The sequence below is a fragment of the Bombina bombina genome, chromosome 6, assembly GCF_027579735.1.
Source record: "Bombina bombina isolate aBomBom1 chromosome 6, aBomBom1.pri, whole genome shotgun sequence".
NCBI lineage: Eukaryota > Metazoa > Chordata > Amphibia > Anura > Bombinatoridae > Bombina > Bombina bombina.
Genome location: NC_069504.1, coordinates 12,978,597 through 12,996,855, shown reverse-complemented (window position 1 = coordinate 12,996,855; position 18,259 = coordinate 12,978,597). Strand labels below are relative to the sequence as shown.

The window sequence follows — 18,259 nt, the reverse complement described above, 5'->3', positions numbered from 1 at the left end:
TTACTCTGAGCAATGAGCACTCGTCTCCTTTACCTTGGTCAGTGACCAAAAAGTTTATTTTTTTTTGTGCAACAACTATATAGTGTACACTCGCACTCTGTGCATGTCTGCAATTGCATGTCATAAAAATTTGAAGCAGCCAGGCACGTCTAACCTTATTTAACCTAACTGTGGACTAATCATTTCTGATCTGATGTGTCAGTGTACCATGTGGATTAATTTAATTTTGAATTGATCAAATTTCAAAATTAATCCACATGGCCCACTGAGAGACATCAGAATAGTACTAGTACCTTATCTAATGGTTAACCTAATGATTAAGGGATTCAAAATTAATCCACATGGCCCACTGAGAGACATCAGAATAGTACTAGTACCTTATCTAATGGTTAACCTAATGATTAAGGGATTCAAAATTAATCCACATGGCCCACTGAGAGACATCAGAATAGTACTAGTACCTTATCTAATAATTAACCTAATGATTAAGGGATTCAAAATTAATCCACATGGCACACTGACACATAAGATCAGAATAGTACTAGTACCTTATCTAATAATTAACCTAATGATTAAGGGATTCAAAATTAATCCACATGGCACACTGACACATAAGATCAGAAAAGTAGTACCTTACCGAAAAATCTTTGAATCCCTTAGTCCTTAGGTTAACAGTTAGATAAGGTACTATATATATATATATATGTGTGTGTTTCTTGGGGGTATCACAGCCAGTGCCTCACCAGCATCTGAGGTCACCGCACGTCACTGCCGCCACTATACTAAATGTATTAACCCCTAAACCAAAGTCTAACCCTAACCCTAACACCCCCTATCTTAAATATAATTAAAATAAATTTAACTAAATATTCCTATCATTAACTAAATTATTCCTATTTAAAACTAAATACTTACCTATAAAATAAACCCTAAGATAGCTACAATATAACTAATAGTTGCATTGTATCTAGCTTAGGGTTTATTTTTATTTTACAGGCAAGTTTGTATTTATTTTAACTAAGTAGAATAGTTATTAAATAGTTATTAACTATTTAATAACTACCTAGCTAAAATAAATACAAAAGTACCTGTAAAATAAAATCTAACGTAAGTTACAATAACACTTAACACTACACTATAATTAAATAAATTAAATTAAATTAGCTAAAGTACAAAACAAAACAAAACACTAAATTACAGAAAATAATAAACAAATTACAAGATGTTTAAACTAATTACACCTAATCTAATAGCCCCCCAAAATACCCCCTCCAGCCTAAACTAAACTACCCACCATTGCCCCAAAGTAATCAGCTCTTTTACCTGTAAAAAAAAATACAAACAACCCCCCAAACAGTAAAACCCACCACCCACACAACCAACCTCCCAAATAAAATACTATCTAAAAAAACCTAAGCTCCCTATTGCCCTGAAAAGGGCATTTGGATGGGCATTGTCCTTAAAAGGGCAGTTAGCTCTTTTGCGGCCCAAACCCTAACCTAAAAATAAAACCCACCCAATACACCCTTAGAAAAACTTAACACTAACCCCCTGAAGATCGACTTACAGTTCTGAAGACCGAACCTCCATCCTCAAGGAAGCAGCAGAAGTCTTCATCCAACCGGGCCGAAGTCCTCAACGAAGCCGGGAGTAGTCTTCATCCAAGCCGGACGAAGTGGTCCTCCAGATGGGCAAAAGTCTTCATCCAGACGGCATCTTCTATCTTCATCCATCCGGCGCGGATCGGGTCCATCTACAAGACATCCGACGACTACCCGATGAATGAAGGTTCCTTTAAGTGCCGTCATCAAAGATGGCGTCCCTTAGATTCAGATTGGCTGATAGAATTCTATCAGCCAATCAGAATTAAGGTAGAACAAATCCTATTGGCTGATGCAATCAGCCAATAGGATTGAAGTTTAATCCTATTGGTTGATTCAATCACCCAATAGGATTGAGCTTGCATTCTATTGGCTGATTGGAACAGCCAATAGAATGCAAGCTCAATCCTATTGGTTGATTGGATCAGCCAATAGGATTGAACTTCAATCCTATTGGCTGATTGCATCAGCCAATAGGATTTTTTATACCTTAATTCCGATTGGCTGATATAATTCTATCAGCCAATCGGAATCTAAGGGATTCCATCTTGGATGACATCACTTAAAGGGGCCTTCATTTGTCGGGTAGTCGTCGGATGAAGAGGATGCTCCGTGTCGGATGTCTTGAAGATGGACCCGCTCCGCGCCGGATGGATGAAGATAGAAGATGCAGTCTGGATGAAGACTTCTGCCCGTCTGGATGAAGACTTCTGCCCGTCTGGAGGACCACTTCGCCCGGCTTGGATGAAGACTTCTTCCAGCTTCGTTGAGGACTTCGGCCCGGTTGGATGAAGACTTCTGCCGCTTCCTTGAGGATGGATGTCTGGTCTTCAGAACTGTAAGTTGATCTTCAGGGGGTTAAGGTTAGGTTTTTTTAAGGGTGTATTGGGTGGGTTTTATTTTTAGGATAGGGTTTGGGCCGCAAAAGAGCTAACCGCCCTTTTAAGGGCAATGCGCATCCAAATGCCCTTTTCAGGGCAATGGGGAGCTTAGGTTTTTTTAGATAGTATTTTATTTGGGGGGTTGGTTGTGTGGGTGGTGGGTTTTACTTTGGGGGGGTTGTTTGTATTTTTTTTTTTACAGGTAAAAGAGCTGATTACTTTGGGGCAATGCCCCGCAAAAGGCCCTTTTAAGGGCTATTGGTAGTTTAGTTTAGGCTAGGGTTTCTTTATTTTTGGGGGGGCTTTTTTTATTTTGATAGGGCTATTAGATTAAGTGTAATTAGTTTAAATATCTTGTTTAATTATTTTCTGTAATTTAGTGGGTTTTTTTTTTGTACTTTAGCTAATTTAATATAGTTTATTTAATTGTTGTTAATTTAGTTAATTTATTTAATTATAGTGTAGTGTTAGGTGTTATTGTAACTTAGGTTATGTTTTGTTTTACAGGTACTTTTGTCTTTATTTTAGCTAGGTAGTTATTAAATAGTTAATAACTATTTAATAACTATTCTTCCTAGTTAAAATAAATACAAACTTACCTGTGAAATAAAAATAAAACCTAAGCTAGATACAATGTAACTATCAGTTATATTGTAGCTAGCTTAGGGTTTATTTTATAGGTAAGTATTTAGTTTTAAATAGGAATTATTTAGGTGCTAATAGTAATTTTTATTTAGATTTATTTAAATTATATTTAAGTTAAAGGGTGTTAGGATTAGGGTTAGACTTAGGTTTAGGGGTTAATACATTTAGTATAGTGGCGGTGATGTTGGGGCGGCAGATTAGGGGTTAATAAATGTAGGTAGGTGGCGGCGATGTTAGGGGCGGCGGTTTAGGGGTTAATATGTTTATTATAGTGGCGGCGACGTTGTGGGCGGCAGATTAGGGGTTAATAAGTGTAGGTAGATTGCAGCGACATTGGGGTTGGCAGTTTAGGGGTTAATAAATATAATGTATGTGTCGGTGATAGTGGGGGCAGCAGATTAGGGGTTAATAAATATAATGTAGGTGGCGGCAGTGTCCGGAGCAGCAGATTAGGGGTTAAAAATTTAATTTAAGTGTTTGCAATGTAGGAGGGCCTCGGTTTAGGGGTTAATAGGTAGTTTATGGGTGTTGGTGTACTTTTTAGCACTTTAGTTATAAGTTTTATGTTACGGCGTTGTAGTGTAAAACTCATAACTACTGACTTTATAATGCGTTAGGACTCTTGACGGGGTAGGCTGTACCGCTCACTTTTTGGCCTCCCAGGACAGACTCGTAATACCGGCGCTATGGAAGTCCCATAGAAAAAAGACTTTACAAAGTTTACGTAAGTCGTTTTGCGGTAAGGCCAAAAAAGTGTGCGGTGACCCTAAACCTTCGAGACTCGTAATAGCAGCAGGCGTAAAAAAGCAGCATTAGAACCTGTTAACGCTGCTTTTTTACCTTAACGCACAACTCGTAATCAAGCCGTTAGTTTTTTATTTTCTGTAATGTTAGACTTTTTTATTTTCTGTAATTTTAGCTTAATTTAAACTTATTTTTTTTATTTTTAAAGTAATGCTATTTTTTTAATTTAAATTGTAATTTAGTTTTATTTTAATTTATGTAATGGGGTTAATTTAGGGGTGTTAGGGAGCTTAGTGATTAGTTATTTGCATTGTGGGCTTTGGCAGTTTAGGGGTTAATAGATTTATTAGCATTATTGCGTTGTGTGGGTTTGGCGGATTAGGGGTTAATAGTTTAATAGGTTTATTGCGTTGTGGGTTAATGGCGGATTAGGAGTGCGCCGTGTATGTAATCCCGCCAATGATTGTTACAATATGAGATAACACGGTAATACTAATATATACACTAGTAACATCTGATTGTTACAATATGAGATAATACTGTAATACTAAAATATTCACTAGTAACATCTGATTGTTACAATATGAATTAATACTATAATACTAATATATACACTAGTAACATCTGATTGTTACAACATGAGATAATACTGTAATACTAATATATACACTAGTAACTCCTGATTGTTACAATATGAATTAATACTGTAATACTAATATATACACTAGTAACATCTGATTGTTACAACATGAGATAATACTGTAATACTAATATATACACTTGTAACTCCTGATCGTTACAATATGAGAAAATACTGTAATACTAATATATACACTAGTAACTTCTGATTGTTACAATATGAATTAATACTGTAATACTACTATATACACTAGTAACATCTGATTGTTAAAACATGAGATAATACTGTAATACTAATATATACACTAGTAACATCTGATTGTTACAATATGAGATAATACTGTAATACTAATATATACACTAGTAACATCTGATTCTTACAATATGAGATAATACTGTAATGCTAATATATACACTAGTATATTAGACCAGACAAAGAGAAGCCTCTCCTAATGTCCTTTCTATCGCCTAGATTACGAGTTTTGTCGGTAAAAACTTGTGGGGCTAACGAGCCTTTTTTTCCAGTGCTCCCTTAAGCCAACGCTGGCATTACGAGTTTTCTGAATGGCTGCGTTAGCCTCAGAAAAGTGAGCGTTGAGCCAAATTTAGCTCCACTTCAACCCTCAATACCAGCGTTGCTTACGGTAGTGGTAAGCTGGAAAAACGTGCTTGTGCACGATTTCCCCATAGGATACAATGGGGCTGAGCTGGCTGGCAAAAAAAGCAGCGTTCAGCTCCTAACGCAGCCCCATTGTTTCCTATGGGGAAACACTTTCTAAGTCTACAGCTAACACCCTAACATGAACCCCGAGTCTAAACACCCATAATCTTACACTTATTAACCCCTAATCTGCCGCCCGCACTATCGCTGACACCTGCATTATACTATTAACCCCTAATCTGCCGTTCTGGACACCGCCGCCACCTACATTATCCCTATGAACCCCTAATCTGCTGCCCCCAACATCGCCGACACCTATATTATATTTATTAACCCCTAATCTGCCGCACCCAACGTCGCCGCCACCTACCTATACTTATTAACCCCTAATCTGCCGACCGGACGTCGCCGCCACTATAATAAATGTATTAACCCCTGATCTGCCGCACTCCCGCACTCCCGCCTCGCAAACACTATAATAAATTTTATTAACCCCTAATCTGCCCTCCCTAACATCGCCGCAACCTACCTACAATTATTAACCCCTAATCTCCCGCCCCCAACGTCGCCGCTACTATAATAAAGTTATTAACCCCTAAACCTAAATCTAACCCTAACACCCCCCTAAATTAAATATAATTTAAATAAAACTAAATAAATTTACTATAATTAAATAAATTATTCCTATTTAAAAATAAATACTTACCTATAAAATAAACCATAAGATAGCTACAATATAACTAATAGTTACATTGTAGCTATTTTAGGATTTATATTTATTTTACAGGCAACTTTGTATTTATTTTAGCTAGGTACAATAGCTATTAAATAGTTAATAACTATTTAATAGCTACCTAGTTAAAATAATTTCAAAATTACCTGTAAAATAAATCCTAACCTAAGTTACAAATACACCTAACACTACACTATCAATAAATTAATTAAATAAATGAACTACAATGATCTAAACTAAAATACAATTAAATAAACTAAACTATATTACAAAAAAAACAAACACTAAATTAAAAAAAAATAAAAAAATATTACAAGAATTTTAATCTACTTACACCTAATCTAAGCCCCCTAATAAAATAAAAAAGCCCCCCAAAATAATAAAATTCCCTATCCTAAACTAAATTACAAAAGTAATCAGCTCTTTTACTAGCCTTTAAAAGGGCTTTTTGCGGGGCATTGCCCCAAAGTAATCAGCTTTTTTACCTGTAAAAAAAAATACGAGACCCCCCCAACATTACAACCCACACACTTCTACTCTAAAACCCATACGATCCCCCCAACCACTGACAAACCGTGCACATCCATGTGTACCATCCCATAGACTCAGAAAACAAAACTCTGCACACCTTACTCACATTCCTCTTGCATCTAAAGCCACTACCCCTTTCACTTGTGCACTCTGGAACTCTCGCTCTGTTTGCAACAAGCTCACTTCTATACATGACCTCTTTATCTCCCGCTCCCTCAACCTTCTGGCCCTAACAGAAACCTGGCTCTCTCCCCTAGACACAGCATCCACTGCTGCTCTGTCACATGGGGGTCTCCACTTCAGCCACACTCCTAGGTCTGGTAATAGACAAGGAGGTGGTGTAGGTATTTTACTTTCCTCTCGTTGCAACTTTCAACAAATACATCCTATCTCTTCCCTCACTTTTCCCTCATTTGAAACGGACATGATTTGCTTATTCTCCCCTCTCTCTGTACGTGTTGCAGTCATATACGGCCCCCTGGCTCCTCAACTCAATTTCTAGATCACTTGGCTGCCTGGCTATCCTATTTCCTTTCCTCAGACACCCCTGCCCTCATTCTTGGCAACTTCAACATCCCCCTTAACAATCCCACTGCCTCATCTGCTAAACAACTTCTGCAACTCACTTCCTCTTTCGGTCTGTCACAACGGACTGATTCTCCCACTCACAAAGACGGTCACTCTCTTGACCTGATCTTTAGCTATCGATGCACTCTCTCAAACTTCTCAAACTCCCCTTTTCCTCTTTCCGACCACCATCTCCTTAACTGCAACATATCATCCCTTCCTACAACTCTCCCACCTTCTACTCCTCACACCAAACTTCACAGAAGCATTATGTCTTTAGATCAGCAACAACTTGCTAATTCCCTTAAACCGCTCCTCTCATCCTTCTCCTCCTTTTCCTGCCCTGAACAATCTATCTGCCACTATAATTCCACCCTTATATCCATCCTTGACAATCTCGCCCCTCTTACCACTGCTCGGAAATCACACACTCATCCCCAGCCCTGGCATACTCCTCTGACACGGTACCTACGCAGATGTTCCCGTACTGCTGAACGGCATTGGAGAAAATCACGGAGTTCAGCTGATTTTTTTCATTACAAATTCATCTTGAACTCCTACTACTCTGCCCTTAATCTCCACAAGCAACACTACTTCTCTACTCTTATCTCTAATCTTTCTTCAAACCCAAAATGTCTGTTCTCCACTTTCAATACTCTCCTCCGCCCTCCCCCACTTCCTAATACAACTTTTCTGTCAGCTCAAGACTTTGCCAGTCACTTCACTAACAAAATTAACTCCATCAGACATGAAATCAGCTCTCAACATAATTTCATTCTCTCCCCCCCTCAAATGCTCTAACTCAACCACAACCCTCATAACCTGAAACTTAGTTCATTCTCCCCTGTTACTGAGGAAGAAGTTTCGGCACTTATACTGCGCTCTCACCTCACTACCTGTCCCCTTGACCCTATCCCCTCACAGCTACTCCCCTCCTCTCTGCTACCCTTACCCCTATACTAACACACATTTTCAACCTCTCCCTCAGCACTGGTACATTTCCCTCATCGATGAAACATGCACTGGTCACACCTATCCTCAAAAAACCTTCCCTTGATCCTACCTCCCCATCCAACTACCGCCCTATTTCCCTCCTCCCTCTTGCTTCAAAGCTTCTCAAAAAACTAGTATATGCATGCCTATCCCATTTCTTTACGTTAAACTCCCTTCTTGACCCACTGCAATCTGGATTTCGTCCCTATCACTCCAAAGAGACAGATATTGTTAAGGTCACCAACGACCTACTTACAGCTAAATCAAAAGGCCACTTCTCTCTGCTTATCCTCCTTGATCTGTCCGCAGCCTTTGACACTGTCGACCACCCTCTTTTGCTCCAAACCCTCCAATCCTTCGGCATCTGTGACACAGCCCTTTCATGGCTCTCTTCCTACCTATCAAACCGTATCTTCAGTGTAGCCTTCTCTGGGGCCTCCTCTGCACCGTCACCACTTTCTGTCGGAGTACTGCAAGGCTCTGTCCTCGGTCCCCTTCTCTTCTCAATCTATACATCATCACTAGGTACCCTAATTAAGTCCCACGGTTTCCAATATAATTTGTATGCCGATGACACTCAAATCTACTTCTCTGCACCAGACCTATCTCCGTCCTTGCTAACCCGTGTCACTAACTGTCTTTCTCACATCTCTTCCTGGATGTCCTCTCACTACCTCAAGCTAAATCTCTCCAAAACTGAGCTCCTCATTTTCCCCCCTTCTTCCAAAATCTCCACCCCCAATATCTCTATAACTGTCGACAACTCCATCATTACCCCTACCCCGCATGCCCGATGTCTCGGGGTCACATTTGACTCAGATCTTTCCTTCACTCCTCACATTCAGTCCTTGGCTAAAGCCTGCTGCTTCCACCTTAAAAACATCTCTAAAATTAGACACTTCCTTACACAAGACACAACTAAGATTTTAATCCACTCTCTCATTATTTCCCGCCTTGATTACTGCAACCCTGTCCTCTCTGGTCTCCCCACCTGCCGCCTAGCTCCTTTACAATCCATAATGAATGCCTCTGCCAGACTCATCTTCCTTACAAGTCGCTCTTCATCTGCTGCGCCTCTCTGCCAATCCCTTCACTGGCTTCCTCTTGCCTCTAGGATCAAACACAAAACTCTCACTCTGACATACAAAGCCCTCAACTGCACTGCTCCCCCCTACATCTCAGACCTTGTCTCCAGATACTCTCCCTCCCGTCCCCTTCGCTCTGCTCATGACCTCCTACTCTCCTCCTCTCTTGTCACCTCATCACACTCCCATTTACAGGACTTCTCCAGACTGGCTCCCATCTTGTGGAACTCTCTGCCTCGCTCCACAAGACTCTCTTCTAGTTTTAAAAGCTTCAAGTGCTCCCTAAAGACTCTACTGTTCAGGGATGCATACAACCTACGCTAACCTTTCCTAATACCAGTTCCTCTCCTCCACTGCTATCCCCTGAACCCCCTTAGCATGTAAGCCTAAAGTCCAGCTGTTTGTAGATCACCTTCATAAGAGCTGACTACAACAGTGCAACTCTTGGCAGGGCCCTCTACCCATTTGATCCCTATAATTGTTTTGTTGTACTCCCCCTTTGCTTATAGCGCTGCGGAATCTGTTGGTGCTCTACAAATAACCGATAATAATAATAATAACACTACCCCCTTGAAGATCACCTTACCTTAAACCGTGTTCACCCAGCCGGAAACCGGTGGTATACCTTGGTATATGATGGCCATGTAAGTGGGTTCTTATGGGGTAGTCACGATTATTCCTTTTGAGGGAGAGGATAAAATGTTCTTACAATAGTGTAGAAAAGAGAAACTAAATACACTACTAACTTGTTACAATATGAGATAATACTGTAATACTAATATATACACTAGTAACATCTGATTGTTACAATATGAGATAATACTGTAATACTAATATATTCACTACTAACATCTGATTGTTACAATATGAGATAATACTGTAATACTAATATATACACTACTAACATCTGATTGTTACAATATGAGATAATACTGTAATACTAATATATACACTAGTATTATCTGATTGTTACAATATGAGATAATACTGTAATACTAATATATACACTAGTAACATCTAATTGTTACAATATGAGATAATACTGTAATACTAATATATACACTAGTAACATCTGATTGTTACAATATGAGATAACACTGTAATACTAATATATACACCAGTAACTTCTGAGTGTTACAATATGAGATAATACTGTAATACTAATATATACATTAGTAACATCTGATTGTTACAATAAAATATAACACTGTAATACTAATATATACACTAGTAACATCTGATAGTATTGCAGTATTATCTCATATTGTAACAATCAGATGTTACTAGTGTATATATTAGTATTACAGTGTTATATTTTATTGTAACAATCAGATGTTACTAATGTATATATTAGTATTACAGTATTATCTCATATTGTAACACTCAGAAGTTACTGGTGTATATATTAGTATTACAGTGTTATCTCATATTGTAACAATCAGATGTTACTAGTGTATATATTAGTATTGCAGTATTATCTCATATTGTAGCAATCAGATGTTACTAGTGTATATATTAGTATTACAGTATTATCTCATATTGTAACAATTAGATGTTACTAGTGTATATATTAGTATTACAGTATTATCTCATATTGTAACAATCAGATAATACTAGTGTATATATTAGTATTACAGTATTATCTCATATTGTAACAATCAGATGTTAGTAGTGTATATATTAGTATTACAGTATTATCTCATATTGTAACAAATATATACACTAGTAACATCTGATTGTTACAATATGAGATAACACTATAATACTAATATATACACTAGTAACATCTGATTATTACAATATGAGATAATACTGTAATACTAATATATACACTAGTAACATCTGATTGTTACAATATGAGATAACACTATAATACTAATATATACACTAGTAACATCTGATTATTACAATATGAGATAATACTGTAATACTAATATATACACTAGTAACATCTGATTGTTACAATATGAGATAACACTATAATACTAATATATACACTAGTAACATCTGATTATTACAATATGAGATAATACTGTAATACTAATATATACACTAGTAACATCTGATTGTTACAATATGAGATAACACTATAATACTAATATATACACTAGTAACATCTGATTGTTACAATACGATATAATACTGTAATACTAATATATACACTAGTAACATCTGATTGTTACGATATGAGATAATACTGTATTACTAATATATACACTAGTAACTTCTGATTGTTACAATATGAGATACTGTAATACTAATATATACACTAGTAACATCTAATTGTTACAATATGAGAGAATACTGTAGTACTAATATATACAGTAGTAACATCTGATTGTTACAATATGAGATAATACTGTAATACTAATATATACACTAGTAACATCTGATTGTTACAATATGAGATAATACTGTAATACTAATATATACACTAGTAACATCTGATTGTTACAATATGGGATACTACTGTAATATTAATACATACACTAGTAACATCTGATTGTTACAATATGAGATAATACTATAATACTAATATGTACACTAGTAACATCTGACTGTTACATTATGAGAATACTGTAATACTAATATATACACTAGTAACATCTGATTGTTACAATATGAGATAATACTGTAATACTAATATATACACTTGTATCATCTGATTGTTACAATATGAGATAATACTGTAATACTAATATATACACTAGTAACATCTGATTGTTAAAATATGGGATACTACTGTAATACTAATATATACACTAGTAACATCTGATTGTTAGAATATGAGATAATGCTATAATACTAATATATACAATAGTAACATCTGATTGTTACAATATGAGATAACACTATAATACTAATATATACACTAGTAACATCTGATTGTTACAATATAAAATAATACTGTAATACTAATATATACATTACTAACATCTGATTGTTACAATATGAGAGAATACTGTAATACTAATATATACACTAGTAACATATATTTGTTACAATATGAGATAATACTATAATACTAATATATACACTAGTAGACATGTGCGATTCGGAAATTCGGCAAATTCGGCGATTCGGATCGAACCGAATTTCCGAATTCAAATTTTGCCGAATTTTCCGAATTCAAATTTTGCCGAATTTTCCGAATTCAAATTTTGCCGAATTTTCCGAATCGAATCGAATCGATTCGTAAATTCGGATGGCCATTGGATTACACTAGTATTATACAGTATGTTAGGTTAACACCTAATATACAGTATAATACTAGTCTAATCACACCTAACACTTACCAAATTGGCGAATTTACGAACTGAATCGAACCGAATCGAACCGAATCCAGCCGAATTTCTTCGAATCCGAATGAATCCGAAACGAAACGATTCGAAATTTTTTTAATCGATCCGAACCGAACTTTGAAAAATTCCGAATCGATCCGAACCAAACCGAATTTTTTCGCCATGCACATGTCTATACACTAGTAACATCTGATTGTTACAATATGAGATAATACTGTAATACTAATATATACACTAGTAACATCTGATGGTTACAATATGAGATAACACTGTAATACTAATATATACACTAGTAACATCTGATTGTTACAATGCGAGATAATACTGTAATACATTATAATACTAATATATACACTAGTAGCATCTGATTGTTACAATATGAGATAATACTGTAATACTAATATGTACACTGGTAACATCTGATTGTTACAATAAGATATAATACTGTAATACTAATATATACACTAGTAACATCTAATTCTTACAATGTGAGATAATACTGTAATACATTATAATACTAATATATACACTAGTAGCATCTGATTGTTACAATATGAGATAATACTGTAATACTAATATATACACTAGTAACATCTGATTGTTACAATAAGATATAATACTGTAATACTAATATATACACTAGTAACATTTGATTGTTACGATATGAGATAATACTGTAATACTAATATATACACTAGTAACATCTGATTGTTACAATATGAGATAATACTGTAATACTAATATATACAATAGTAACATCTGATTGTTACAATATGAGATAACACTGTAATACTAATATATATACTAGTAACATCTGATTGTTACAATATGAGATAACACTGTAATACTTTTATATACACTACTAACATCTGATTTGTACAATATGAAATTATACTGTAATACTAATATATACACTAATAACATCTGATTGTTACAATGTGAGATAACACTGTAATACTAATATATACACTAGTAACATCTGATTGTTGCAATATGAGTTAATACTATAATACTAATATATACACTAGTAACATCTGATTGTTATAATTTCAGATAATTCTATAATACTAATATATACACAAGTAACTTCTGATTGTTGCTATATGAGACAATACTGTAATACTAATATATACACTAGTAACATCTTATTGTTACAATATGAGATAATACTGTAATACTAATATATACACTAGTAACATCTGATTGTTACAATAAGATATAATACTGTAATACTAATATATACTATAGTAACATCTGATTGTTACGATATGAGATAATACTGTAATACTAATATATACACTAGTAACTTCTGATTGTTACACTATGAGAGAATACTGTAGTACTAATATATACACTAGTAACTTCTGATTGTTACACTATGAGAGAATACTGTAGTACTAATATATACACTAGTAACATCTGATTGTTACAATATGAGAGAATACTGTAGTACTAATATATACACTAGTAACATCTGATTGTTACACTATGAGAGAATACTGTAATACTAATATATACACTAGTAACATCTGATTGTTACAATATGAGAGAATACTGTAGTACTAATATATACACTAGTAACATCTGATTGTTACACTATGAGAGAATACTGTAATACTAATATATACACTAGTAACATCTGATTGTTACAATATAAGATAATACTGTAATACTAATATATACACTAGTAACATCTGATTGTTACAATATGAGAGAATACTGTAATACTAATATATACACTAGTAACATCTGATTGTTACAATATGAGAGAATACTGTAGTACTAATATATACACTAGTAACATCTGATTGTTACAATATGACAGTGTTTTTCAACCAGTGTGCCGTGGCACACTAGTGTGCCGTGAGAGATCCTCAGGTGTGCCGGGGCAGACTGACAAAAGTGCGGGGTGTCCCTCTTTCAAATTTTGAAATATTGGGAGGTATGTGACAGGCTCATCAGGCATCATTTACAACCATGACATTGACATTCATTCACAGACAATCATTACGATTTTTTGTGAATGAATATCAATATGTCATGTATAGTTTGTAGGAGGCATGGCATGACAGCACAGTACAGTGTGTGTATATATATATATACTGTATATATCCTGTATTAGGCTACAATGTGTGATTTTGTAAAATGTATTTTTTAATGTAAAAAAGTGTGCCACGGCAAAAAAAAGGTTGAAAATCACTGCAATATGAGATAATACTGTAATACTAATATATACAATAGTAACATCTGATTGTTACAATATGAGATAATACTGTAATACTAATATATACAATACTAATATCTGATTATTATAATATGAGATAATACTGTTATACTAATATATACATTACTAACATCTGATGGTTACACTATGAGATAATACTATAATACTAATTTATACACTACTAACATCTGATGGTTACACTATGAGATAATACTGTAATACTAATATATACACTAGTAACATCTGATTGTTACAATATGAGATAATTCTGTAATACTAATATATACACTAGTAACATCTAATTGTTATATAATGAGATAATACTGTAATACTAATATATACACTAATAACATCTGATTATTACAATATAAGATAATAAACTAATACTAAGATATATATATATATATATATATAGATATATATATATATATATATATATATATATATATATATATATATATATACTAGTAACATCTGATTGTTACCATATGAGATAATACAGTAATAATAATATATACACTACTAACATCTGATTGTTACAATATAAGATAATACAGTAATACTTATATATACACTAGTAACATCTGATTGTTACAACATGAGATAATACTGTAATATTAATATATACACTAGTAACATCTGATTGTTAAAACATGAGATAATACTGTAATAATAATATTATATACACTAGTAACATGTGATTGTTACAATATGAGATAATACTGTAATACTAATATATACACTAGTAACATCTGATTATTACAATATGAGATAACACTATAATACTAATATATACACTAGTAACATGTGATTGTTACAATATAAGATAATACAGTAATACTTATATATACACTAGTAACATCTGATTGTTACAACATGAGATAATACTGTAATATTAATATATACACTAGTAACATCTGATTGTTAAAACATGAGATAATACTGTAATAATAATATATACACTAGTAACATGTGATTGTTACAATATGAGATAATACTGTAATAATAATATATACACTAGTAACATCTGATTGTTACAACATGAGATAATACTGTAATAATAATATATACATTAGTAACATGTGATTGTTACAATATGAGATAATACTGCAATACTAATATATACACTGGTAACATGTGATTGTTACTATATGAGATAATACTGTAATACTAATATATACACTACTAACATCTGATTGTTACAATATGAGATAATACTGTAATACTAATATATACACTAGTAACATCTGTTTGTTACAATATGAGATAATACTGTAATACTAATATATACACTAGTAACATCTGTTTGTTACAATATGAGATAATACTGTAATACTAATATATACACTATCAACCTCTGATTGTTACTATATGAGATAATACTGTAATACTAATATATACACTAGTAACATCTGTTTGTTACAATATGAGATAATACTGTAATACTAATATATACACTAGAGGCTGATACTGACACAGACAATGGGTGGGTCAGGGGGCAGTTACCTGTCAAACAGCAGGAGTAAGTAGACTGTGGGTGGATCAGGGGAAAGTTACATGTCAGACAGCAGAAGTAAGGAGACTGTGGGGTGGGTCAGGGGGCAATTATTTGTCAGTTGGCAGAAGTAAGGAGACAGTGAGTGGGTCAGGGGGCAATTATCTGTCATAGGGCAGAAGTAAGGAGACAGTGGGGGGACAGGGGGCAGCAGTAAGGAGACAGGGAGGGTTCAGGGAGCAGTTACTAGTCAGTGGGCAGAAGTAGGAAGACAGTGGGGAGTCGGGAGGAAATTACCTGACAGTGGGTAGAAGTAAGGAGACAGTGTGGTGGGTCAGCGGACAGTTACCTGTCAGTGGGCAGAAGTAAGGAGACAGTGGGGAGGTCAGTGAGCAATAACCTGTCAGTGGGCAGAAGTAACGAGTCAGTGGGGGAGTCAGGGGGCAGTTACCTTTCAGCTGCCAGGGTTCCTGGAAAATGCTCCAGGCACAGGGCGATGAGGAAACTTAGACAGAACCACAGTCTCATTATCAGAGCTGGAAGTGAAACTGAAAAATGGAAAATAGTAATGGAGAAATGATCAGTTAATAAACAAGAATTCACAGAACATGACACGTGTGTACAGGAAGGTGAGACAGTACAAGGCCTTGACCCCCCCCCCGTATAAGGCTGTGACCCTCAGTATAAGGCTGTGACCCCCAGTACAAGACTGTGTTGCCAGTATAAGGCTATGACCCCCATAGAAGGATTTGGTCTCCAGATGAAACTGTCACACCCAGTATAAATAGGGTTGTGACCTCAGTATATTGCTGTAACCACCAGTATAAGATTGCGACCCCTAGTACAAGGCTGTAACATGCAATATAAGGTGGGCAGAAGTAAGGAGACAGTGGGGGAGTCAGCGAGCCTTATACATTCAGTATAAGGCTGTGACACTCAGTATAAGGTTGTGACACTCTGTATAAGGCTGCGACACTCAGTATAAGGCTGCAACATTCAGTATATGGCTGTGACCCCCAGTATAAGGCTGTGACACTCGGTATAAGGCTGTGACACTCAGTAAAAGGCTGTGACACTCAGTAAAAGGCTGTGACACTCAGTATAAGGCTGTGACACTCAGTATAAGGCTGTGACACTCGGTATAAGGCTGTGACACTCAGTATAAGGCTGTGACACTCAGTATAAGGCTGTGACACTCAGTATAAGGCCGTGACACTCTGTATAAGGCTGCGACACTCAGTATAAGGCTGCAACATTCAGTATAAGTTTGTGACACTCAGTATAAGGCTGTTACCCCCAGTATAAGGCTGTTACCCCCAGTATAAGGCTTTAACCCTTTCTTCCCAGATAAAGATCTTTCCCCCACCCAGCACCTCTAGTTCTAGGCTCTGTCCCATTATAAAGTTGTGCCCCTCCTTTGTGTTTACCCATCACCCCTAATCTCAGTCTGTGACCCCCTGGCATAAACCAGTAAATCATCAGTCACTGATGCCTCTAGCTGCCTTATGATAACTCACCTTGTTACAGAACTGTGAGCTCAGCAACCAGACACTGATACCTCTAATTGCAGCTCTGGTATTTATGCTGTAATATTTGTCGTGGGTGGTGCTTAATAAAGGGGAGGGGCTTCTCTATTTACAGTATGATGATAAATGATTATTAACTAATACTCTTGCAGTTAATGAGGCTCTCTGAGATGCAGGATTGAGGGATTAACATTGGAGCAGCCTGTACTGATAAAAACTATCTATTTGCAGCAGCTTTAGCACTTTAGCTTCTAGTTTTATGTCCATAATATCAATTTATTTAGTGTATTGTGACTACAACCTCTCCAACACAGTAAAAGTGAGATAAATCAGTGAGAACTGCAGGGGTAAAAGGCTTAGTGGATATTGTGAGAGCTGAGAGAGAACTGCATAGACAGCCCAATGAATCCACTCTCTCACTGACACTGTGAGACAGTCACAAATTAAAAATATAATTTATGCTTACCTGATCAATTAATTTCTTTCATAGTGGTGAGAGTCCATGATCCATTACTCCTGGGAATTACATTCCTGGCCACTAGGAGGAGTCAAAGATTCCCAAAACTCCAAGAGCCCTTAAAATCCTCCCACCTTAGTGGAAACAAGTCTGACATATAGACAGAAAGGTAGGA

At 35.6% G+C, this 18,259-nt stretch overlaps 1 protein-coding gene across 1 annotated transcript in view; it reads right to left on the bottom strand.

The window, feature by feature from the left end:
• LOC128662533 (kininogen-2-like) overlaps positions 1 to 18,259 on the bottom strand; it is a 215,736-nt gene that overhangs the window by 29,555 nt on the left and 167,922 nt on the right. The window contains exons 2-3 of the mRNA XM_053716314.1: positions 16,553 to 16,649; positions 9,667 to 9,759 (exon numbers count right to left, since the gene is read on the bottom strand). Of these exons, the coding sequence (XP_053572289.1) occupies positions 9,667 to 9,759; positions 16,553 to 16,629 (170 nt within the window). The 5' untranslated portion in view covers positions 16,630 to 16,649. The remainder of the gene's footprint in view (positions 1 to 9,666; positions 9,760 to 16,552; positions 16,650 to 18,259) is intronic.